This window comes from Pelobates fuscus, chromosome 5, assembly GCF_036172605.1.
Source record: "Pelobates fuscus isolate aPelFus1 chromosome 5, aPelFus1.pri, whole genome shotgun sequence".
NCBI classification, from domain to species: Eukaryota; Metazoa; Chordata; class Amphibia; order Anura; family Pelobatidae; genus Pelobates; species Pelobates fuscus.
In genome coordinates this window covers 322,747,456-322,774,389 of record NC_086321.1, presented here as the reverse complement: position 1 = coordinate 322,774,389, position 26,934 = coordinate 322,747,456, and the positions used below count along the sequence as shown (strand labels likewise).

Below are 26,934 nucleotides of genomic sequence, written 5' to 3'. Positions count from 1 at the left end.
GTTTAGTATTATGGTCTAATTTCTTATCTACCAGCTAGGGGGCTCTTTTTTTGGATAGAGCTTTCTCAAGTAAATATTTTTCTCAAAATCTACATTTGGGTTTGTGCCCTGGGTAGACTGGTACTATCCACTGACACTCCCATTGAGAGCAGTGCTCCACTGTTGTCAAGTGCCCAATCTCAGCGAGCTTTCACACTTTCTTGGAGCTAATTTTATAACCAGAAAAGTTTGTAAATTATGTAGAAACCAGCTCATGAATTAAATTTTTGCCTTTTACACCTTTCCAGCAATTTCATGGAATACAGGCATTGTCATGCACAGTGGGCATGATTTTGTCCCAGCATCGCAAGAGTTGAGCTGCCTTTGTTTTTTCGGTAATTAAAAAAATGTAATTGTTTTTGAGCTCTAGTATGTGGATTCACACATAGTCTAATTTTTTTTTTCCAACACAAATAATTAGCTAAGTTGTGTTATTTTGATTAAAAATCGGATTATGGGTAACCAAGAGACTCCTTTATAAATTTCCTTTGTAGTGGCAGCTTTGATCGCAAGTGGGGCTTTTTTCCCTTCATTTTTAGTCTAGTGCAGGCAAACCGTGATTGTTAAATGGACATTGTAGGCACTTTTTGCAACTTCATCTTATTGAAGTTGGTCTAGTACCTGCAGTCCTGCCCTCGCCCTATCCCCCCAAACCCAATACAAAGTCTTGGAAGTGTGTTTGTATGCAAAAGATAGCCTTGACTAATAATGCTTTGCGCCTTTAGAATCCTGACCACCATGTTTGTTTTCAAGTTCTTTATCACAAATGCTTCATTACATGAAAAATGTATTATGATGTTTGCAATAATACACAGCCAATGGAGGAAGAAACATTTTATTTAGGCCATTTTTGTTTAATAGATATAGTTTAAAACGTCTTTCTGCTCCCCTTACATTGGGCTTAAAGCATGACTAAAAAAACCTGCAAATCACTCAAAAGTCTAGTCCAAAAACTGAGGGGAAGAAAATAAAAGTTTAAAATTACATATAGTACAGCTAGATAAGCAATACTATTTGGAAAACAACCAGTGGAAAAATATTAAAAAAAAAAATCTGCTAGGTTTACATTGGGCTCCTGATACACCAGTAATAAAAAGCTGCAAACCACTTGAAAGTAAAGTCCAAACAATCAAAATATAGAACTGATAAAAATGGCACAGTACTGCTAGATAAGCAAGACTACTTAGAATACACAGCTAGTGGAAAAGTAATATATTTCATTTAGGCCAGTTTTTGTATAATAAAAATTAAACAGCTTGGACGTGTAAAAATTGCTATCTGTAACTTGGCAAACTACAAAACTGGAAGCTACCAGCAAACCAAGGAGTTGATACAAAAATCAAGAGGCACATTTATTTGCAAATTTATCAAAATGAAGCCCCACGATTTGAAAAGTTTACATTTAAATGCTAAAAATAAAAAAAAACATTAAATCATGAAACAAATTCAAGACCAATCTACCTAAAGCACTTATGGCAGTGAGACTGAACATTCTGCGGCTATGGCAGGCATGCAGTCTTGAGAGAAAAACAAACAGTCAAGGTCTGATTGAGGTAGAAGGATATCCCTGGACCAAGAAAAAAAAAGCAAATAGGTGCTGCAACTCTCCAAAGGGAAATGGGTTACGAGACAAAACGGCTTTGCACACGACAGTCAAATCTGAGTATACCTGTCCAGGCTTCTAACAAGACAATAGTATCCCAATTAGCCTTAATTTTACAGGTAGAAAGACAACTTTAGATTTCCAAAACCTGAAGTGTCCCCACAGTACAGATATACATCTGCAATAGGAAAGGAAGAATTTTAAAATAATCCTATTAACAGGATTCACAAAAAAACAGTCCCTTAAATCCATACAGATAAAGGCAGATCATTCAATATATGCATCCTTATCACCGTCCACGTTCATATCCAGGAAACAGTTGTAGGAGGATGGTTTGAAGTGGCTTGTTCACACTCATGGAATAGTTTTTGCCCAGGTCAAATCTGCAGGCTGGGCAGCTGTACACAGATGCTTTAAAGGAACGATCCAGGCAACCCTGTGTAAAGAATGATTTTGGTTAAAGAAACAGCTTTCAGATTTTTAAAAACATAACAGTCTTGGTTAAACAAGTGAAGTTTACCATTGATTTTTGGTTTATTAGACATTACAAAAAGAGCTACCTTTCTGAAAATATGGCTAATAGTGTACCAAGGAAGTTTGTAATCTTCTGATGAGGCTAGGTACATCTTTTAACAGACAGGCTTTCCACTAACCAGAAACCTATTCAATACCCTTTAATGCCAACATGCCTAAAAAGTACAGAAAAAAGGTTCAATCTGACAAATGTGGCTTTAAAGTATTGCAGACAAAGGTATATACACGATTTCTCAGGGAGACCATTCTTCCAAGTAGTATGATTTATGTCATAATCCAGCACCATAGAGAGACAGGGACGCTCTGGACTTACAAGACGTTGCTTTAGGGCGGGCTAGGCAACCTTTTAGTAGTGTGCCAAAATAAGATCTTGAAATCCCTTGGTGTGACTTTTATTTTAGGTATGTATGTTGTGTTATGAGTGCTGTATGTAATTTCTTTGTAGTGTCCTTTTTGTGCGTATCTGGGCTATTGTATGGTGTATATTTATGGAGTAGTTTGTGGCATTGTGTATGAAACCAATGAATGTGTGATGTGTATGGTGGCTGCTTGTGGAATTGTGTGGATATGTCACATTGTGTGTTTGGTAGTGTGTATGTGTGGTATTGCATGTGAGAGGCTGCTTGTGGAGTTCTGTGCATGTATGTAGATTGTAAGTGGTGTGTCTGTGGGGAATGTGTGTGTGTGTGCGGTTTGTTTGTATGAGGGGGAGGCTTATTCTGCAGCTCAATGCACATCTAGCAGTGTGTGGCTTCCCTGGGGTTCAATGGGGACCGGACTGGCAAAAGCTGCAATAGCTGCTGCAGGAAGTTCTACTTTCGTGTGGTTTCCTGTTCAAAATTGCAGGGAGGAAGTGATCTCTGATCATTCCTCTAAGTGCTGTAATGCATAAATTGAGGATTGTCCCTTACCACCTTTTTGCACGAACAGATATGAAGTTCCACTGGGACTCCTGATAGGCCAGAGCCTGTTTAGCAATAGGTCCTGAGTGCCGTGCAAAGGCACATCGAGTACGTGTTGCCTACCCCTGCTCTAGGGGTACAGTGCCTTCAAGTCCCTCCATGTCAACAATATATTTTTTATTTTTGTGATTGAAGGGCAAAACAAGCATTTAGAGGAATATAAGTGTCACCTATTTAAAAATGATATCAAGGCTTCAAATCTGAAGTACTATGTCAGACAGGCTTAAAAGTTACTCACCTCTGACAGGGAACGGCCGGAAGAGCCGGATATCCACGCAGGGCTGGGGCCCTTAGGACTTACCTATTACCAACGAAACCCCATCCTTGCCGCAACACATCACCCGGGGGGGTTGCCATGGACTGTCCTGAGGCAAGCTGGACCCCATGAGACACCCTTGACTTACCCAATGTCCGCTTCCCCACGTTGCATTAGGTGTTGGAACCTGGGGTCATATCGTTTTCATGGTACCCTGACCGGGGTATTGGGGCCGACTGTTATGCCTATGCTTTATGTTTATTGTTTTATGTTATATGTTCAACTATATGCATGTTTCAATATGTTGCCACATACCTCGGCCTTTCGAGGTCGGTGACACCATGTGCTATAATATATATTGCTAAACGCTAGGCCCACTCCATTACACCAGGCGGCTCCAACGGGCGTATGCCCCATGGGTCCACCTGACACTGAACGCAGGCGCGACCCCGGGTTCGCGCTTCAACATGCCAGTAGAGCCGTCCATCGCCACACTTGATACAAACCCTGCGGTAACACCCTGGTGCTACCGAGAGTCGGCTCTGCTGCGCCCCGGGGGTTGCCCACATTATGTTTTCATGTACTAAATTTTTGTTGCCAGGAATTTCATGCCGTTACTGTATTATAAAGTTATGCATTGTTCAAGATGTTATTCACTGTCATTCCTCTAGGTGTTTGTGCATACTGTGCTCCCAGGCTTCAGGCCTCACCGGGAGTCCCGCCCGGGTTACTTTCTTCTCCCAAACCGGGGTCCCACCCGGACACGCCTACTCACGGCCGCACATTAGCCTGTCCCCGCCCAGCGGGGTGATACCCCAAGGTCCACCACCCGGCCCAAGACACGACCCACATCTGTCATAGCAGTGGCCTATGCGTCCCCACCGGGAGTGCCTATACGACAACTAGGGTTGACTGTCCCTTCTCCTACCCATAATGGCCCCCTGAGTCGACGCCCCCCCCCTCAAACACCCATCCTGCGGGTGACGCAAAGGGCGCCCCTAGTCGTGGGTCGAGGGTAATCGGACTCCGACCGTATATGACGGACTTCATCTACTGTTATCCATCACCCCCCTGCAACTGACCCACCTGTAAATTAGGTCCTCCACACCCGACCTAGGGCCATAGTTGCCTTTTGCCCTCATTTCCTTGACGGGATTCCCCCCCCCCCCCCCCCCGGTACAAGGACAGTTCTTAACTACCCACCTTCCACTGCCCTACCCCCCCCTCCCCCTTTCCCACCCAGAGCTCCTCTCTCCCCCCTCCCCCCTTTTCTCTCTCTCTCTCTTCTCTCTCTCTCTCTTCTATCTCTATCCACCTCACCCCCCCCCCCACCTTCCTCCAGACCCTCCTCCACCCCCTCACCCACTCTTGCGTACTACCCCCCCCCCCCTCGAGGCTCGGCTCCCGCCCCCCCCCCAGGCAGACATGGCGACCACCTTCGCGCCTGCACCCCTACTCTTACACTCTCACAACGTACGCGGCCTCAACCTCAACGCCCCCGAGAAACGACGTCACCTGTTGAGATCCCTATGGTCTCAGAGGGTCTCAGTAGCGTTTCTACAGGAGACGCACCTTAAAGGGAGTGACGCCCCACAGGTGCGGGACAGGAGGTTCCCCTTGGGATTTTACGCCAACAACCCCGAAGCTAAACGCACAGGCGTTGCCATTATATTTGCTCATACGGTCCCGATCGAGAATACCACTGCTCTGGCCGACCCTGCCGGACGTTTTCTGTTTGTGAAGGGAACGATCGCGGAGCATAAGTATACTTTCGCCACGATCTACTGCCCCAATAAGGGACAACACCGATTTTTGGCGAGATCCTTGTTGCAGCTAGAGAAATTCCGGGAGGGTACCCTAGTGCTAGCTGGTGACCTTAATATCCCTCTGGAACCCCGGATGGACACATCCACGGGCACCACCACGATCCCTACCCATTGCATTCGACAGGCCAGGCAGGCCTTGGCCAAGGCAGGCCTGGTCGACTGCTGGAGGGTGGCGCATCCTGAGACCAAAGATTTTACATGCTACTCTGCAGTCCACCGCAGATACAGTCGGATTGACTACATTTTCCTAGCCCAAGAGTTCCTCCCTTTCCTCATCACATCCACAATAGGTATACAACACGAATCGGACCATGCCCCAGTGCAAATTAGGCTCTCAACGCCGCTTCTTAAGCCCCGAGAACGCCAATGGCGATTGAATGAGAGCGTTTTAGCCGACCCTGACGTAACCACCCAAATCACTCAATCTCTGACGCACTACTTCGCGGACAACAACACCGCGGACGTACCCCCACTTACGGTTTGGGAGGCACATAAATGTGTGATCCGGGGCCAGTTCATCAAACTCTGCACCCAACGGAAAAAAGCCCACTCCGCCCAGATCCAAACATTAATACGCACAATAGCAGACTTAGAGACTAGTCACAAGCAGGACCAAACGGACGACATATACTGCAGACTCACTGACCAGCGCAGGCAACTCAGAGACTTACTTGCACAGAAAATGCTTCACACAGTACGTAAGTCCAACAGACACTTCTACGAATTCTCCAATAAAAGCGGGAGACTGCTCGCCCGTACACTGACCCAGAGACAGAGGCAGCGCCACGTACACCAGATCGTGGGGGAGGACGGGACAATTAGGAGGGCCCCATCGGACATCCTGAAAGCTTTTCGGCTTTTCTACTCAGACCTTTACAACATTGACAGTACCACACGACGCGCGGAGTCGCCACGACGCCTACAGAAAATAGAGGCCTTCCTCTCGGAATATGTAGGGGGCAAAGTCCCGAGTGACCTGGCCGAGGAGCTGGAACAACCTATTACCCTAGAGGAACTTGCCGCAGCTCTCAAGGTATCCAAATCAAATAGAGCCCCCGGCCCAGACGGCCTGCCGACAATATACCTCCGTAAATTCAAGGACACCTTGCTACCGCAACTACTGGAGGGGCTTAATTCCCTACTAGACGGTGGGAGGTTCCCGTTAGACTCACTACACGCGACGGTGACAGTCATCCCTAAGGAGGGGAAGGACCCCACCAACTGCGGGAGCTATCGGCCGATATCGCTCCTTAATGCTGACCTCAAGGTATTTGCCAAGACCATGGCCCTTAGACTCGCACGCGTGCTACCCTCCTTGGTTCACCCCGATCAAGTGGGTTTCATACCCGGAAGGGAGGCCCGAGACAACACCATCCGAGCCCTAAACATGATCCACTCCGCCCGATCGACAGGCAAGAACCTGGTCTTGGTATCCACAGATGCCGAGAAAGCCTTCGATCGGGTAGATTGGCAGTACCTTGAGGCCACCCTACGACATATGCAATTCGGACCCCACGTTCGCTCCTGGATCCTAGCCCTCTACTCCAACCCCACGGCCCGTATTCGGATCAATGGCGCGCTATCAGCCCCGTTCACCATCCGCAATGGCACCAGGCAAGGCTGTCCCCTGTCCCCCCTCCTGTTTGCCCTCACCCTGGAACCTTTCCTGGAGGCGGTCAGACGGGATGGGGGCATCACGGGGTACAGTCTGCACAACGTGGAACACAAGGTTGCCGCTTTTGCGGACGATATGTTGTTTTTTATCGACAGCCCGACAGTCTCACTACCCAACCTCCTCCGGGCATTCCGAGATTTCGGTGAATTATCTAACCTTAAGCTGAATATGAGTAAATCTGAAGCCCTGCCGATTTCGCTTGACGCTGAGAGAACCGCACACCTTTGCACACAATTTCACTTCACCTGGTGCACCTCTAAACTGAGATACCTAGGGATCTGGCTCCCCACAGACCTGGCCCTCCTATACCAACTGAATTTTCTCCCCCTACTGTCAGACATTCAGCTAGACCTCCGACGATGGCAGGGCCTTTACGTCTCTTGGTTTGGCCGCATTAACGCCGTCAAAATGAATGTCTTACCACGTCTCCTATTCCTCTTCCAGGCGGTCCCCATAACCCCACCGAGAACTTTCTTCAATACCATAACTAAGGCCGTACGTATTTTTGTGTGGAACGGGAGGGCTAGCAGGGTGAGTAGGGCGATTCTAGAACGTCCCAGGGCCAAGGGGGGCGCGGGGTTCCCGTCCTTCCTAAGATACTTCCAGGCGGCCCACCTACTGCGGATGGTGGACTGGCACGCACGACCTACGACCAAATTATGGGTTCCCATGGAGCTCACACAGACGGGTGGCTCTCTCCCATCCCGCCTGTGGCTGAGCTCCCAGGAGACGGGTCCCCTGCGGACTGGAAACCCACTCATAGACGCCACGTTGAAAGTCTGGAGGTCACTGCGGTACTCACACCAACTCACGACTGCCGACGGCCCCCTCACACCCATTACACATAATCCTAAGATTGGTGGGGTGCTCACCCCCGCAGACCTGCGTGCATTCACCGACTCGGACTGGCTATACTTTCGCCAACTTTTACAAGCGAACAGGCTCAAGCCCCTGGCGGACCTCGTTGGGGACAAAGCTCCCACGGGCGCGGACAGCTTTCATTACTTACAAATCCAGGCATACTATAGGTCCTTTCCGTCCACACAACCCCTTCACAGGGAGCCCACTCAGTACGAATCGCTCTGCACACAACGAAATCACCCCGATAAGGGGATCTCCAGACTCTATGCACTACTGCTGACCAACGAAAACCTTCCGCTCCCTAGATATGTGTCCAGGTGGGAGAGGGAGACGGGGACCACACTCACTAATCAGGAGTGGGAAAAGATTTTTACCCTCACGCATAAATGCTCCATCAGCTCCAAATACCAGGAGACAAACTTTAAAATTTTAACCCGCTGGTATCGAACCCCCGACACCTTGCACCGAATGGACGCAGAGACGTCTGGGGACTGCTGGCGATGCGGATCCACAGACGGCTCCAACCTCCATATCTGGTGGTCCTGCCCCAGTATCGCTCCCTTCTGGACAATGATTAGGGACACCATCCGACAAATCACGGACACTACCATACCGCTCCAACCCCTGTCCACGCTCCTGCACCACACAGACATACCAACCACCACCTATAAAAAGTCACTGCTTAAACATTTGCTGACAGCCGCTACTTCCTTGATACCCACAAAGTGGAAGAAACGGGATGCGCCCACTCTCCAGCAGTGGTTAGACAGAGTGGGAGACATCTACACCATGGAATCCCTCACGGCTACGCTACAGGACAGGCAGGAGAAATGCACGCGCACCTGGGCGCCCTGGCTGTGGTACCTCACGGTGGCAGGGGCGCGGGTCGGGGCCTCGGATTCTTCTCTCTCTCCCCCCCCCCCCTCTCGTCTTCCCCCCCCCCCCTCTCTCCCCGCCCCCCCCCCACCCCCTCCCCCCCCACTCTGCCCACAAGACTGTCTCAGACGGTCAGACTAGCTGACGCTCGGCCATACGCTCAAACCACTGACGACTATAAACCGACACCCGTATGTGTTACCAGATTTGGACTGCCTTTCTATAGGCCCATCCGTGCGGGACCCACAGACACGCCTCTCCCATCCGCAGAGTCTCCTAGCCACTGACCATAAGGGCCACAATGCGAAAGACATGATAAACAGCTTGACACCCTAAACTGCCAGCCTGTGGCTACCCTCTAATCACTAGATTACCTGTTAGCCTTGCTGTGCCCCATACGCACCTCGCATGTCCTCAATATGGTAGATAGCAGTGCATGCACCCACCCAGTGGATGCTCTTGGCCCCACAATCTGTGGTCGCCCATACGATATGGGACATCCTCTACAGTGGCTCCTTTGCGATGATTCAGTCCAATTTTATACCAGTAGCACCCGACAATCTCCCTGAAGATACTGCTTGACCGTAAACCCGTTCTTGGTAGTCAACTTGTTCTGATACTATTTATCATACAGTGTTTCTTATATAAAATGCCTATCATAGCAACCAGCTACACTCTTTGCATGTAAATGGTGCGATTAATTGATGTCATGCTCCCAGATTGTATGAAAATTTTCATTTGTACCCCCCTTCTTCTTTCTGTACCCATATCTCTGCCTGAATTAATAAAAATTGATTGACTAAAAAAAAAAAAAAAAAAAGTTACTCACCACTGCAAGCAATAGTATATCTTCCATGGGTGAATTTCTATTTGCTAGGACTCAATTTTCACTTGCCACTGGTTAGTGGAAATTTTGAGTCCTGATTTTAGTAGTATATAGATTGTTATACAGTGATAACCTCTTAAACGGCTACTTCAGTCCACAAAGCAATCTCAAATCATGGAGCCTAGAGTCACCATGTGCCATGTTAGAGCAGCCAAAGGAATCATTGCCTTGACTATTACTTGTAATGGACAACCAGTGAAAGGTTTTTCACACCAGCTGATGCAGATAATATCTCAGCTTACTTAATGGTAATAGAGAAAACCGACAAGGCATCTGTTGATCCAATTCCCCGATACATAACTTGGCATTGCAATTAGGTCCCATTAAAGGCAAGTCATATTGCAGTTTATTTTGTCCACAAAAAGAGAAGGGAAAAAGAATCCAGTTACCTGAAAAGCAATGGGCACTATATATGCTACTATTAATACATTACCAAAAATGTTAAAGCAGTTTACTCACCTTACAAATATTATGCAAGCATTCAGTTGTGATTGGTTCATAGACTACTTCTTGGCAGCATATACACAGGAATGTTTCTTCGACCTTGCTCAAAAATTTCTGCAGGAAAAATTTTATATTTTTAAAATAATTTTCTGAACTATAAACCCCTTAAAAAGCCAAAGTTAATTATGAAATTACAATGTGGAAAACTTACAGGTCCTTCTTTAAGGAATGGCATTACTTCATTCCATGATTTTGTGTTCAGTGTATCCTCTTTAATAAGAGCTTTCTGCTCTGTGCTGAGCTTGTATAGTTCCACCTTTACTTTCTTTGGAGTTCCATCAAGTACTTCAAGAACATCACCTTTATCTAGAGAGTAAATATTTGCAACAAACTTAGTTCTTACAAAATAAAGTCTACTTCGTGCATACATATTTTTACATTTCAAGAAAATAATTACTAACCAGATTTCCTCTTCCGTTTTCCTTTTTCAGGAGTTTCCAGATCATTCAGCTTATTTTCCTTCTCCCTCTCCTTATTTAAGACAGATTCCAAATAACCTTCAGGATACTGACAAGGAAGAATAGGACAAGAAACCTTTTAACTATAGATTTGACAAGTACCCACTTTAAAAACTAATTGCATGCTAAAATCATGAATATCTATTTGAGAAGTGTATTAGGATGCCTTTTATCACAGAGCTGCAGAAACAAGGCTGCTTACAATATTTGTGCATGTGCTGCCAGTACACAATCTCAATGCTCTTCAAGCCATTACTGGCCCACTGGAATAATTCCCAATGGACTGCAGTATCTGGAGCAGACCAAGCAACAAGTATATATTTATAAATTGGTGGCAGTAAGTTGTGGAAAGTTATACCTGCAAAGTGAGGCCAAGCTTTTCTACTCTTTCCTTGCCACCCTTGCTCCATGGAGCTGGTTCTTCATCATCTCTCCTCAGCATGTAGCGCCATACAAGGAACCCAGACTTCCCTTGTTCAGGCCAATACTTCACTACCTACAGCAGATAAATAAGAAAAAATGTCACAGACCATAATTTCCATTTGGTTAGCAGCAGTATAACCACATGGATGTTCCTTCTAAATTCGCACTGGACAAAAAAAAAATTAAAAAAAACACTTTAAAATGTGCTTGTACAACCCCCTATCTCCTCCTTACCCTCCAGAACCTTAACAATCAAGACACCAGAATACTGCAGATTTTATAGAAGTTATGGATGAGGTCTATATTGTGGCTAATCCGGTGGAAAATTGATTTGACGTTAAGGAATTACACCCCCCTCCACCCAAGAGAATAGGTTGAAAAATATTTTGCCCCAAAAGAGACTTGAGGCAATGTTTAATTTTTGTTTGGTGAATGAATGCACTTAAGATCAAGTTGCTGCTTTGCAAATCTGTTCAGCTGAAGCATGCAAAGCCCAGGATGTAGAGTGGAATGATTTTCTACATGAAGGAGACACCTTAGAACACAAGCTTTCTGAAGAGCATTTCTTATCCATCTTGCAAAAGAGGGTTTGGAGGTGGATTTAACTTTATTTTTCTTACATAGAGGCCAGGTGATTAGATACAAAAAGCAGTACGCAAATATTTAGAGCATATTTAACATCTAGTAGGTGAAATTGTCAAAAATCAGGAAGAAGTTTCTTGAAGCAGATTAGTCAAATAATTTACTTTTGTTCTAGAGGGAGAAAGTAGTGTAACAACCCCTTTATCTGCATGGGAAACCAGGTAAGGTGACTTCGCACCCAACAATTGTAGTTCACTTAGGAGGAAGTCATTGAAAAAAAATATTTAGTTTTAAAAGTCAGAAAAGTTTTGTAAAAGCACAAATGTATCCAAGGACAGAGAGGACAAGACCAAATTTAAATCTCAAGAGTAAGTTCTCCAAGGTGAGATCTAATATTGATAGTTCTCACAAACCTGACTATCTTGGTGAGCTGTGAGAAAAAAAAAAAAACCCACAACTGAGGGCCTTAATGTGCTGGGTGGTATGGCACTTCAAAGAATACAGACAATACATTGTGGTGAAGGATAGTTTCCTCCATAACAGGCAATCAGGACAAGTCCACAGGTTTAAAGAGGATAGGAACATAAGTGTAGGAACACACAAATCAATAAATGTTTCAGCCACTAGGCCTAAATCATGTGCAACAAACCATTTTAAATACTGCATATTAAGCACATAAATGTAAAGCCTTGCATCAAATTTCATTAGTTCCTCCTCTAACCAGTGACATTTGGGTGCAACTTAAAAAGGTATATAACTTTGTCAGTTCAATGAGTGCTATGAGGAAGTGGTGCTAATGTGGCTCCAGGGGAATGAAATGTGTGAACCACGACTTGGCATGGGTATGGTGTAAAGCTCTAGCACTAGACTAGTGACGCCATCCATGGCGGACATTAAAAGCGCTAGGAAAAAGACAGAAAATTACATTTTTAACTTGCAGAAGTCCTGAATGAGACCAATGGCTCAAAGTGATGTATGTCCCTTTTAAAGGTGACAAACATTTTAAAAGTGTGAGCTTATATACAAGTCTCTCCTTCCAGTGGGAGGTCAAGAAAAAAAAAAAAATTGGTTTTGTACAACCATCAACATGCAAATCAAGTTTAACAAGAAATTAACAAAAAACATTTTACAATAATCTTAAGATGCATGAAATGTTCACCTTGTAGATCCCATCATAGCGGTTTCCATCTTCTGGTGCATATTTACTGTGTTTCCGTCCCTTAGCATTACGCACAACTCGCACTGGTTTGCCGGCTTTCCAATCCTTTGCTACGGCACCAGTTTTGTCATTGATAGGAGCACTGCAGTTTAGTGCCAAAGCTCTGTCAAAGAAAGTGGTAGTCAGCATGCATTAACGAATCTGACTTATGCAAAGCATTAGCGATTAAATCTTCATGAACCACTTGCGTGTAGAATACCAGTTTAGGTCAAAAAAAAAAGTCAGAAATAAAAACTAAGGAACAGGCCGGTATCAAGACAGTAAAACAAAATCAGCAAGGAGCATATTCGCAATTGTAAAAAAGTTTCTATTGTCCAACATGTTTCAGACACGCTTTAAAATTAATTTAGCTCTATCACAAGCAAGTAGCCTCGCTGCTACAGGGAATCTTCAAGTCGTAGGTCAACTCAGTGCTGGATGGGGTAGAGAAAACTAAAGCTGGCCAGGTGAGTGAGACCCTTGTGTGTACTTCTGGGGCAAGTCTTCCAAGCCTGGTAAGAAGCTTTTGAGGCACATGGTGAAAGGGTATTTGTTGAGCCAAGCCACACTATACAAGCTTGCCGTTCACATCCCTGCTATGGAAGTTGTCTGCATCAGCTTCTGGTTTTCTTGACAAGGTTTATTTGGCTATTGTTTTTGTACAAAAATCTTTTTTCAGTTTCCACACGTTTGCGGTTTCAAAGGCAAACTAGACAAACTAAAGTTTTGCATACAAACCTGTTCATATTTGTTAATTTCTGATCACATGACTGCTCAGCTGTACGCTTGTTTCCAGAAAGGTCACGTCCTCCACTACCAGTGTAAGTAAATTCATTCCCATTATCCTAAGAAAAAAATACAAGGCAACGGTCATTACTTTTATTTCTAATATTTGAGAATTTACCTACTATTGAATCGCTCCATCCTATTTTCAATGTTTCAGATGCTTAATGTTTGTGACAATTGCATACCAAAAGAAAGGCTTGCAGTCTTGGAAAGCTAAATCACAAGCAAATCTAAATTTTTTATGTGACTCATGACCCATAAGGAGTGTATATATAACAAGTACATCCACAGGTAGGTACAGATCTATAAGCTATGCTTGAGACTCACCAGTAAAGGCATATATTATTGGGACATTGTAGGCATTTTAATCATTTTATTTCAAAGACTTGGTTACAGTGCTGAGTCCCTTAGAAACGTCCCTTCATTCAATCTTAAACCATTTATAAACCGTTTTAACACTAAATAAAGGTGCCTGGTGACACAGCTAGCCCTCACTGGAGGTATGGCTAAGGCAGAGATTCCACAATTCCCTCAAGCCATACCAAATCATCTCCGCAATAAGCGCGGTGATAGGATGAATTTGGTAAGCTGACTCAGCTAATCACAACAGCCCATTGCTACTCAGACTAATGCTTCCTCTTTAGGCCAATCAGCACAGAGGAGATCGGCTTCTGGGGATTCTTGTTTAGCATTAAACAATGCTGACTGAAAGCACAGTACTAGAGTAAACTATCACCACTTCAATACGATTTCGGTAGCAGTGCCCTATTAAAAGATTTACTTGAATCCTGAATCTGATCCTTCACCCATAAGAGAAACCAATAGCTGAACAAGCCACAACAAATGTCCTTAGAAACTGGCCGTATGGACAGACAAAAATATTTATTTTATTCAGAACCTGCTGCTTACTTGAGCAATAAAGTTAAAGGGACCCCAAGTACCAAAACTTTGGCTTGAGGTTTTGGTGTGTAGATCATGCCTCTGTAGTATCAATGCCCAATTCCACACAATTTAAGAGTTAAAACACTGTTATACAACCCTAGTCTCCTCTCCTGTAGGACTCACCTAGCCTCCCTACACACCTTCCTATTGCACAGTGTATTAAGCTAGACTATCTTCTGTTAAAATGACACTAGTCACCCAGACCACTTCAGCTCTTTGACGTGGTCCAGGTACTGTGTCTCTATTGCACTTAGTGCTGCAATATAAAACATTGCAGTTTTAGAGAAATGGGGAAGACTGAGGGAGCTATAGTGCCAGGAATACAGATTTGCATTCCTTTCCCCATAGTATCCCTTTAAGGTTAATTAATCTGTTTTAGTATATAGATCATGCCCCTGTAGCATCGAAGCTCAAATCCAGCATTTTTATTTTAATGTATGCACTCTTCTGGTTGTGCCTCACAGCCAGTGAACAAAAATGGATTTTCAATCAAATCTTAAAATTACTTTAGAATTTTTTTGCTCCTGCACTGTAAATTGTACTTTAATCACACACTATGCTATTGCAAGCTCTAAACAGAGTAGATATAAATTCAAAATTAAACAGAATGTGCAATAAAGCATGTTTCAATATTAGATCTTTCCTTACAGGAAATGTGTAGGAAGATCAGTCACATGCTCGGGAGGTATGACAAAAAAAAAAAACAGTGATTTAATGTCTAAATGATAGAAGTGAGCAGTGAGACTACAAAGACAACTATTTCATGCTAATTACAAAGACTTAATTTCCTAGAAGCAGAAATCCTTGTTCATTACTAGACAGCTTCCACATCATCTTCCGTCATACTGCAGTTACCCACATTTACTATTTTTTCTTCCCAGATTTTACAACACTCATAGCGTGAAAACTTAGAACCAGCCTACTAAATTTAAGCCAGCTTAAATGCTGTAGCATTGTGATTTTCTCTTAAAGTTCATTTTAACTTTAGCATATACCCGTTACGAAGATTTGTGCTGATGATTTCTAAATAATTGTCAGGCTCATGCTTTTGAACCCTTTATGCTTTCATCAGTACATTACATTATTCAGACAGACATGTGAAATCTCAGGCACTACTAAAACATTTCAAAATGTAATAATCCCTTACCACATCATCCTCATAACCGCCTGCCAATACCAGGGAGTATGAACCATCGTTGCTTCTTCCATGGATACCAGCTACATGTGGTCTGTGTACACCAGCTTCGCTAACCTAAAGACAAAAAAATTAAATGGTGAATACAGACTACAATAGAGTGAATTAGCAAGTGTCTCCCAGACAGAGTTAGGCATTGGGCTGCTGAAAGTGACATATCAATATATAATTTGTTTCTTTAATGTTAAGGTTTTAAAATGTTGTATAAGCAAACAGTGAAATGTTAGGCATTTGTGAAAACACTAAGAAATTTCTGAACTAAGATTGCAGTCAAATTAAAAAAAAAAAAAAAAAACGACCCTTTTATAATGCACTATAGGCAATTTTATTTTTGGATTGTCAGTGTTTAGCCCCCTACATTTGGCATCTTACATGGCTATTCACTAAAGTGAAAGATCAAGGTAAATTTAAAGTCAAAAAAGATTAACTAGAAAAATTCTCTAATTCAGTAATGCTTCCAGTTTGGCTACTCTGGCCTTAGGTTTGAAATGCACTTTGAATTCTCACTTTGATTAATAACCCTAATAATCACATATGCATAACTCCTATGGAGGATTCACACTAGATCTTTAAAAATCTCACCTGCTAGGCAAAGACATATCTACAACTTCTGAATTCACTCAAATGTTAAACTTAATTTTACTTAGAATTATAAAATGAACTTAATGTGATGCCAATTTACCTGAACTCTGAATTTCCACATAGTACCAACAGGTACACCAGGAATTGGTCCATAATGATTGGAAGGAACAATTGTGCATTCTCGTGTTCGGCCAACACACGCCATTCCCTAAACAATGCAGAAAACAAGTTTAAAACCCACAAAACTGTTTAAATGTTGGGTGTAAGCATTCTGTATTTATTACTCACTTTCCCCCAGTCTCTCTGAGAAGAAGAGCTAGCAGATGCCATTTTTGATTTTTTCTTGCTTTCTTTCAGTTTCTCTCCAGCCAGGACCACTTCACTAGCATCATTTCTGCAATCTGGACAGTACCTGTAAGAGGACTAACTCATTAAAGGAAAGAACATTTTAACTCTCAGCTTGAAACTGATCATGTCAAACTGACTTCTAATGATCAAAACTGGGGTTAAAATTAAAAAAAAGTCACTAATAAGAGTGATATATTACGTGTGACATTGACATTAACAGTAGTTGCAAACTTACCAGTCTTCATCTTGAGGTATGCTGGAAAGGGGAGGATTAAGGCAATATATGTGGAATGCCATGTCGCACTCATCGCACAGTAGCTGTTTCCCAGGGTCCTGTTTGCCTCCACAAACATGGCATGCACACATACGACATGTTTTTTTAGGATCATCTTTACAGTCTTTACATTCTGGACCATTTTGCCCTGTAAAAGAAAATTTCCAGTAAGATCTCAACATTTAACAAGGCGACCTCTTATGTTGGAAATAGCGCTGCTGAAAAGAGACATGTGGGTAGAAACATTTCTAGTGACTATTCTATACTAAATTTTTGTTCCAGCATTCTAAAAAAATTTCTTGTCATTCAGACCGAGAACAAAGAATATTTAGGAAGTAAAACACTTTCAAGTATCAACTATGCATTACAGGCAAGTAATTTGGTAAAGGATATTGAAGTCTCAACTCACTTTTTTGCGGACTCTCTGTAATACCAGCGGGTGCACAGCCAGGTTCCTCAATCTTGTAAATCTCCTCAACAAATACAATTTTGCAGTCATTCAAGGAGTCACCTGCATCTCTAATAAACAGACAAAAGTTAATACACTGAACCACACGGCTCCTAAAAAGGTAAGACTTAAAAATGCAATTACCATAATTAAATTCAAGACTATACAGTAGTTCTTAGATATAAGCAACATAAAAACATGGCGTTACTCACCCCAACACCACCTTTGCATAGATTTCTTTGATTGTTCTTGTTTCTCGCTTTTTCTGAATCTCTGCATCATACCAGTAACCCCTTTCTTTGGGTTCATCTATATTATAATTCACCATCACAACCTGCCCCACGGCTAACTCCTTCCACTTGAGGATGGTTCGGGCTCGTGCTCTGACATCTTTTCCAGTAAGCTGGACAATACCATTTTCAGGGTAGCTTAAAAAAAAAAAAAGAAACAAAAAGTTTAGTACAATCATTGTTGGCTTAAATCAGGGAGGCAGAGGTGCCTGAGCCCCAACTTCAGAGTAAAACTGTTAAAGACCCTCAAATGTAGGATGGTGGGTGGGAGTTTTCCTTTACACTCACTCATAAGTTATAGATGACCACAGTAGTAGTAGTGGAGGAAATATTCACCTGTAAAGATCACTTACAAGTGAAACATCTAAAGAGGCTATTTAGCCACAGAGCTCAATTGCATTTGATGAGTTTTTGCTTTTATGCCATTTTTCACCTCATTCAAAAACTTTAAAGAAAACTGGATACAAGCATAGCATAACATGAGGCCCAAACCTCACTCAAATCAAATTCACTTAGCCCCTTAAGGAAAGGGGGCAATTGTGCAAGTTCTAATCAAAACAAAAAACTTAGAATTTGAAATATGTCTGTTCAAATACTTTACCTTTCATATTAAATGAAAACCCACATTTTGTTGAGGAGAAACAGGGCTAAAAAGTTTGAATGTTAAGAAAAATAAATCATGAATACAAGGCCAAAACGGTTGAAATCCACAAGCTTTGTTGGTACATTGAGTACCCAGCTAACCGAAAACCTTCGGCTTCTGATAGTGGAGTGTTGAATGGACTCAATATGGGCTATTGTATATAAAAACATTTTTTAAAAACCCTGACTCAATTCTATTCCAAAAGTGAATGTCCCACTCATTCAACTACTGCAGGACGTTAGTGAGCTACAAGACCAAAAATCCAGCATTAGCTTTTTTTTATTATTTTTTTACAGACCAGACTGAGGACTGCAAACTCATTTACCAAATCTCTGCCTTAGAATTTTAAAGAACAATAATCAGTGACACTGCAGGGGTATGAGATGTACACCAAAAACAGTTTAAAGGAACTGTATAATGTATTCCTGACCCTACAATGTTAAAAACACTAACTAGCATAGGAATGTCACATTTTATCTGTAAATGGGAGCTCTTAAATTCACACCAATATTCTCAGCTTTTTAAACAGGTAAGCTACTCACTCCTCATATTTCACATGGTAGATCACTTCATCCTCTGATGCTGAAGGCTGACCTTCAGACTCTGTCCCATTCTGCACAACTCTCTTTGTTTTGTTAACCACTTGAGCCTCAAACCACGCACCCATGTTGAGATCACGAGCATCCACAAGTTCATTTATCTGTTAAAAAAAAAAAAAAATGTCTGTTAGTAATAGTTTTTTGGCTTAAAAATATTTCAAAAGGTACAAGACCTCAACTTACCTTGTACAGGCCAATATCTACAGAAGCAGCTGGGGTAGGCTCTGTATCCATTGCAGTTTCTCCATTGTTCGAATTTTTATCAGAATCACTATGGCCTGAACCACAGCCCGAATCTGTATCCGAGAGTTCACACTCTTTCTCCTTTGCAGGAACGGAAGCTGGAACCTGACGCACCAGCAACTGGACAATGTCATTAAGCCCAACATTATAATCAAACAGTGTGTGGCCATCTTCCATCTATAATAGAATAATGTTTCCTTTAGAAGTCAGCTAACAGTAAACATTTTTTTCTTTAAAGTTTAGTTTGCATGGACATTTGAGTATACTAAAAAAAAAAAAAAAAGTATATAAAAATACATATGTAATAGTTTTAAAAAACACTAATCACCAAAACAACTTTAGCTTAAAGGGACACTATAGTCACCAAAACAACTACAGCTTATTGAATTTGTTCTGGTGAGTAGAATCATTACCTTCAGGCTTTTTGCTGTAAACACTGTCTTTTCAGAGAAAATGCAGTGCTTACATTACAGCCTAGTGATAACTTCGCTGGCCACTCCTCAGATAGCTGTTAGAGATCCTTTCTGGGTCATGGCTGCCTAAAATGCATCCAAACATTCAGTATCTCCTACCTCTGCATGCAGACACTGAACTTTAATCAGAGATTCATTGATTCAATTCATATCTATGAGGAGATGCTGATTGGCAAGGGCTGTGTTTAAATCATGCTGGCTCTGTCCCTGATCAGCCTCTTTGCCAGTCTCAGCCAATCCTATGGGGAAGCATTGTGATTGGATCAAGTCACCACTTCTGATGATGTTAGCAGACAGCTTGTTTCTCTGAGGCAAACAGCATGCAGATCTGCAGCTTCAGGCTTGAATACATTAAGATTATGCTATATTTATAGAGGCATGAGAGGCACAGGGGGCTAGATGGTGGTTTTAACACTATAGGGTCAGGAATACATGTTTGTGTTCATGACCCTATATTAATCCAGACCCCTTCAGCTCAATGAAATGGTCTGGGTGCCAGGTCACCCTAGTTTTAACCCTGTAGCTGAAAACAGCAGTTTCACACTGCAGGGTTAATCCAGCCTCTAGTGGCTGTCTCCCTGACAGCCACTAAAGGCCTCTTCCGCGAATCAGTGTGTGAGAAAAAAAAACAAAAACAAAAAAAAAACGCATTTAACTCACATTTAATGTCCATAGTAAAGCATTGAGTAATTCGCATTCAGCTCTGCTCGGGAGTCGATGTAGGCAGGGGGAAGAGAGGCCACCAGCGCCGAGGAAGCCCAGCGCTGGATTAAGACAAGTGGCTGAAAGGGGTTTAGCCCCTTCAGCCCAGCGGGAGGGAGTAGAGGACCTAATAACCCTATAGTGACAGGAACACTTTTTCTGGCACTATAGGATCCCTTTAATAAAGCAGTTTTGATGTACAGATCATGCCCCTGTAGTCTCACTGCTCAATTCCCTGTCGCTCAGGAGTTAAATCAATCACTGTTTATGCAGCCCTTGGTACACCTCCCAGCATGTGACTTACACAGCCTTCTTTGACACTTCCTGTAAAGAGACCGCTAATGTTTACACTTCCTTCATGCCAAATTCTGTTCAATTTAGAATTGTTTATCTCCTACTCTGTTTATAGCTTGCTAGACCCTTCAGCAGCCTCCTGTGTGTGATTAAAGTTCAGTTTACAGAGCAGGAGATATAAACTTAAAATAAGTTACATCTGATTGACACAGCCTGAAGGAAAACAAATTAGTTTCATTTTCAGTCACAGCCAGGGGAGGTGTGGCTAGGGCTACATATACAGAACCAAAGGTGATTAAACCCCTAAATGGCAGAGAATTGAGCAATGAGATTTCAGATGCATGACCAATAAACAAAAACTGATTCATTAAAGGGATCCTATTGTGCCAGGAAAACAAACCCTTTTCCTGCCACTTTAAGATCTTTGAGTGCCCCCTTCCCTCTACGCTAAACGGGTTAAAACCCATTCAGCCACTTACCTTAATCCAACACTAGTGGCCTCTCCTCCCCCGCCGACATCAGCTCCCAAGTGGAGCCGAATGCACAGCCAGAGGTGCGCACGCATTCAAACCAGCCCATAGGAAAGCATTACTCAATGCTTCCATATGGGGGATCTTATTTGACGCTGGACTCCGTTAGAACGTCCAGCGTCAAATAACTGCGATTTACTAGTGTAAATCGCAGAAGCGGCCTCTAGTGGCTGTCAGGGGGACAGCCACTAGAGGCTGGATTATCCCAGCAGTGTAAACATAGCAGTTTCAGACATAGGGTTAAAACTAGGGGGGGCCTGGCACCCAGGTCACTCAAAGGAACACTATAGTCACCTAAATTACTTTAGCTAAATAAAGCAGTTTTAGTGTATAGATCATCCCCCTGCAATTTCACTGCTAAATTCACTGTCATTTAGGAGTTAAATCACTTTGTTTCTGTTGATGCAGCCCTAGCCACATCTCCCCTGGCTATGATTGACAGAGCCTGCATGAAAAAAAAAAAACTGGTTTCACTTTCAAACAGATGTAATTTACCTTCAATAATTGTATCTCAATTTCTAAATTGAACTTTAATCACATACAGGAGGCTATTGCAGGGTCTAGCAAGCTATTAACATAGCAGGGGATAAGAAAATCTTAATTAAACAGAACTTGCAATAAAGAAAGCCTAAATAGGGCTCTCTTTACAGGAAGTGTTTATGGAAGGCTGTGCAAGTCACATGCAGTGAGGTATGACTAGGGTTCATAAACAAAGGGATTTAACTCCTAAATGGCAGAGGATTGAGCAGTGAGGCTGCAGGGGCATGTTCTATACACCAAAACTGCTTCATTAAGCTAAAGTTGTTGTTCAGTTGACTATAGTGTCCCTTTAAGCTGAAGTGGTCTGGGTGACTATAGTGTTCCTTTAAGCTCAAATTATTTGGTGACTATAATGTCCCTTTAAGGACCAGAGCCAGTCTATGTAGTCAAACTGTCCTTTAATGATCATATTCCAAAATTGAAATGCGCTGCCAAAACGTAAAAACATTGCAGCCTTTAACCCATAAGTGCTTAAAACTGGTATCAAGTTTTTTATAGAAGTGTCATAGCAGATAAGAGCAAGAGATTGCTTTGAAACAGAATGAACAAAGGAATGATTTAATATTATTTCAGTGGTTATGAAATACTTTTCAAATGTCCGTTGTCTTTTTACGAAGAACGTTAACAAGTACATTTTGTACTATGGAGTGTTTTTGTAAGCAAAGCTCCATTTCAGCTGCTAAGCTAATTCTCACATTTAGTCAAAACAGAGGGTTTTATTTGGGGTAATTCACAAATAAGTTTTCTAGAAGGGAAAACTGGAAGCAGGCAGATGAGAACAAAATAGCAGTGCCAAGATAATGAGATTAACAAAAGTAAAAAAATAAATTTTAAAAAAATGCAACTTTAAAAAGAAAAGCTGCTAAGCTGAATCTCACCAAGACACGATATTCATTGCCCACTGCCTGAGCCTTGGCTAAATAAATGCCACCGACTACTATCAGTTATGTCTTATATGGCAACAAGTACTCTAGTACTAGTTACTATATAGTAACACAAATCAATCACACTTGGAACTGGTCCGACTACCTCCGATATTTACACGGGCTATAAGCAAACTAGCCATCCCTAAACTCCCACAGCAGGCACCATGATCTGCCTTTGGTCTGGGTCACTGCTATGCCCTTAAAGGAGCCCTACCTGGAACTTGCACAAAGGGAAGCACCAAACACCTAAACAAAACTGTACAGACCAATCGCGACTGTCACCTGCCCAAAACGACAGACTGCACAATTTTTTTTTACTTGTCAGGCAGAAGTGTTAACGTTTTCTCTTTGTTCCCCAAAATGTATCAAAACGCTAAAGAATTTAAAAAAATAAATAAACAAAGCCAGCAGAAACAGGGTCACTACACCATAACTTTTATGAATCTCATTTGGACAGTCACTAGAGTGACTTCCTAGACAAGGTCCTGCAAAAAATGCAGGACGCATGTTCAGCGTCTCCATGAACGCCTACTAATCCCATAGCGATTTACTGACAAAACATCTGAGGTGTTGTGTCCCTGCCAAAACGAACATGCCAGCGGTTGCAAGGTATGTAAAAAGGCTTTTATATCAGCATAACAATAACACGATCAGAATAGGTTTGTATACCTAACGTTATACAGACCCCCTTTTTACAACTCTAATCAGAAATACATGCAAGATTCCAATAGATGCACAGCTCCATGAGCAGTGCACTCCCCCCCCAAAAAAATAAGTACATACACCCTGCATTCCAGTGGAATAGGTTAGGGAACATAATTTACTAGAAAAGTCAGTCACAACCAAGTTGCAGCAAGTGATTATCTTTCCACTGAAGTAGAGGTAGATTAAAGGAGTTCTTGTGTGCCGGGGCCGCATAGCATCTCTGCTAAAATGTGAGTAAACCATTTTGCACTTATTTAGGACCCCAGGCACCATAACAAACGCAATCAATTTAAGTAGTCTTGGGGCCAACTTCTTTAGCAAGTCACACAAAAGATAGCATTTCACAATCAGCACACACCACCAGCATAATTAAATTGACTAAAGTTTGATTATTCCTTTAAAGCAGGCTAAGGGTAAATGCCAGGGCTAAGTGTAAGCCACTGTTCGCCCTTGGAGGAACTATATAAATTTACCAATTTTAACATAGAATGTGACGGCAGAAAACCATTCGGCCCATCTAGTCTGCCCAAATTTCTAAATACTTTAGTCTCTGGCCTTCTTATAGTTAGGATAGCCTTTAAGATCACATTATGAAGCTTCCTCAACTAATGTAGCAACAATACCAGTCATTGCATGCGCAAAATCAACCACACCCAGAAACAAAAGACTGAAGCAAGTCACTGAAACTTGCTATCGGCATTCGGTCTTGATCAGATTGGGACAAAATGGCACTTCTTTAGCTGCAAAGCTATAACATTTGAGGCTCATGTAAACAGCTGGAAATTTACCATTACATAATCTGTACTGATGGTAAGGTGAACCTTACCACATATCAGGGCAAACTCAGCTGCAGCACTACCTAATGTAGAGATATAACTTACTGTATATAATTGGCAGTGCTCGAAATTCACCTCTGGTGAGTGTACAACAGACCTTCCATGCATGGAACTTTGGGTAACATATCCTGGCTAGTATTATTACCTTTCTATTAGTCATCATGATGGGCTCATGCAATGCTGATTTTATATGTAACCTAGAGGATCTGATTGCTCACAACCACAAATACTACAAAGCCTTTCCAGCCTAAGGAGTCCTTTCATCTGACCTTCAGAAACTCCTAGCTTTTAGGTCTTTGTTTGTATATTTGTAAAGGGCTTTGAGTCTCAAAGGGTGAAAGGAGCTTTACAAATCGCAAATTATTATTATTGCCATTTATACAGTGCCAGTAGATTCTGTAGCACTTTACAATATTATAAGAAGATAGGGATTTAACTATAAACAGAACAATTACAAAAAATGTACTGGAATTTTAGAGGACCCTGCTCAAAAGAGCTTACAGTCTATAGGAGGTGGGGGTATAAAACACAACAGTTGTAGTTTTAAACAGCAGGAGATCTAATCTACTCGCGGCATTCCTGAAATCCTGGCTAGTAGTATTACTTGGTGTGAGTCATCAGGACGGGCCCGGGCAATGCCGCTTTTACAACTAACCTAGAGGATCTGGCTGCTAACAACCACAACTACTACAGAGCATGCCCAGCCTTGGACTAGATGTAGTTTATTTAAACAGCACTCCTGGCATTCACTGAATTATGACCATATTTATCCATAATTTATCTACTCAGTCTTGGATTAATATCCCGGTAAGGCTGAGCTGCTGGCTGAGATTAATGGGCGTGGGATTACAGATTGAGCGGTCGGGGATCACCTGTTTCCCTCGGTAAAAGAGCCGCTGTTTCTCCATGTCCACCCCGAACACCTCGTGGATCTTCTGCCGCAGCTCCTCCAGCTTGGTCAGTTTGGACAGGGAGTCGATGCGGTGGGTCTCCCGCCCGTCCATAGTCCGCACCTGGATCCACATCTCGGGAGTAACAACGACACGGGCCGTCAAACAAACTAACTGCAAAAAAAACTAACTCCGACTGAAAGTAAACTCTGTGTATCGGCTCAGTACAGCGCCGCACGGTCACTCGGTCGGTATGGATCACACACGGGCAGTTTTCCCGGTTACGAACTGCTGAGTGAGCGCTCGAGCTGGCCGTGTTCGCGCGGTTTATAGTTTGGCGGGAGTCTGAGTGAGCGAGCGCTGCCCGATGCCGATTGGAGGGAGTTGGCGCTCAAACGCAGTGTGGGCGGAGTTACGGGAGGAGGGGGGCGGTCCGTGTGTGAGACTGGGCTCCGTTCGCCATTCCTATCACTGTGTTATCATCACTGTGTTTGGGACTTGGGAAGTGTGTGCTTCCTTCCGCCCAGGGTTATTCACTAAAGTGGGACATTTAACGGGAATTTAAAGTGAATTACTTTTACCCGACCCCCACGTTTAATCAATAAAGTGGAAATTGTGAGGAATTCAAAGTGGATTTTTAATTTATAGGAACACTCTCAAGTACCATAACACCTACAGAGAACTGTAGTGTTCATGGTGCTGGTAGTAGGCCACCCCACCACCACCATATTAAGTAATAAAAACATTTTAGAACAGTTTGAATTTTTACCTTGGTAACTGGGCGCAATTCCTCGCCGACACTACATCAATAAGAGTGCCGGAAGCCCCATGTCTGAGATAAGCCTGGCGGTGAAAACTGCAATAATTATACTTGCAGGGTTAAGGGTAGTGGGAGTTGGCACCCAGACCACTCCAATGGGCAGAAGTGGTCTGGGTGCCTGGAGTATCCCTTTAACAGAAACTCCTAAACAGAAGCTTTTTGGCTAATGTACTGGAGGCAAGGAAGCAGCGTCCTGTGCACCCGTGGTAAGAAGTCAAACTGTTCGGAAAATGTTTGGCTAGTTACAATATATATATAAGGGCACTCCTGGAACCATAACTACTACAGTGGTTATGGTGCTTGGAGTATCCCTTAATGGCTAGAGTGACAAGCTGGAAGCATACATCACTGGAAAAAAATTCCCATTTCCGCTGTTATGGCCTTCCGTTTGAAATTCACTTTCTGACAATTCTCATTTTAATGAGTAACCCTGACAGTTAGATTTGCAGTTTAGCTATTTGTGTCTAAAATGTGAAACAACTAAAACTGCAAACGTGACATCATACTTGTAAGGGATAATGTTTGAAAATTGTCAGAAATTGCCAGAAAAACAGCCTACAGAGTGAACGATACATTTTTGTACATAGCCTCCATATTTAAATTTAACTGTACCTATACACAACCACCATCACCCTAAACCTTTTTAAGAACCTAGCATCAACCCTGACTGCTTATCTGCCCTTTATGACTTTAGTACATGCCATTATTTCCTAACTATACTGGGCCGTTCAGACATAGTGACTCATCCTAATCTTTTGGTGTAAACTGGGTTAAAACCCTGCTCACACCAGGAAACCCAGATTTTAATTGATACCTGGGGCCGTTTGTAGTGGCCCCAGACGACAAATGAACTGTATAGAGACATTTAAATCCCCATTGACTGCAATTAACTGCAAATTATGCTCATTAGATTGAGCATACCATTTAATCTATACATTGTGCTAGCAGGTTTTCTAGAAAATGTATAGATTAGGAGAAAAACATATATAAAAATAGTTTTTTCTCCCAGGTGCCAGCTCGGCGGGCCAAGGCATTGGCTGACAAGGGAGAACAAAAAAGACCTCCCACAGGAAGAAAATAATAACACATACTAAAATTGTATCAATACTAAGGAGAACAAGAGTAATCTGTTCCCAGACCCCTCTATTCATGATTGGAATTTTTTAAATATAAAATGTATAAATA

The 26,934-nt window shown here is 42.6% G+C and overlaps 1 protein-coding gene across 1 annotated transcript; it reads right to left on the bottom strand.

Moving 5' to 3' along the window:
* Positions 1 to 858: 858 nt before the first annotated feature.
* On the bottom strand, positions 859 to 25,297 carry UHRF1 (ubiquitin like with PHD and ring finger domains 1). The gene is made up of 16 exons (XM_063455598.1): positions 24,912 to 25,297; positions 18,974 to 19,210; positions 18,734 to 18,891; positions 17,471 to 17,686; positions 17,220 to 17,329; positions 16,772 to 16,958; positions 16,477 to 16,600; positions 16,289 to 16,396; positions 15,559 to 15,663; positions 13,422 to 13,528; positions 12,645 to 12,807; positions 10,839 to 10,976; positions 10,424 to 10,529; positions 10,174 to 10,328; positions 9,978 to 10,076; positions 859 to 2,078 (listed from the first exon to the last, which is right to left on the bottom strand). The coding sequence occupies exons 1-16, from the start codon at positions 25,062 to 25,064 to the stop codon at positions 1,932 to 1,934; spliced, it is 2,313 nt and encodes a 770-aa protein (XP_063311668.1). The 5' UTR covers positions 25,065 to 25,297; the 3' UTR covers positions 859 to 1,931.
* Between the last annotated feature and the right edge of the window lie 1,637 nt (positions 25,298 to 26,934).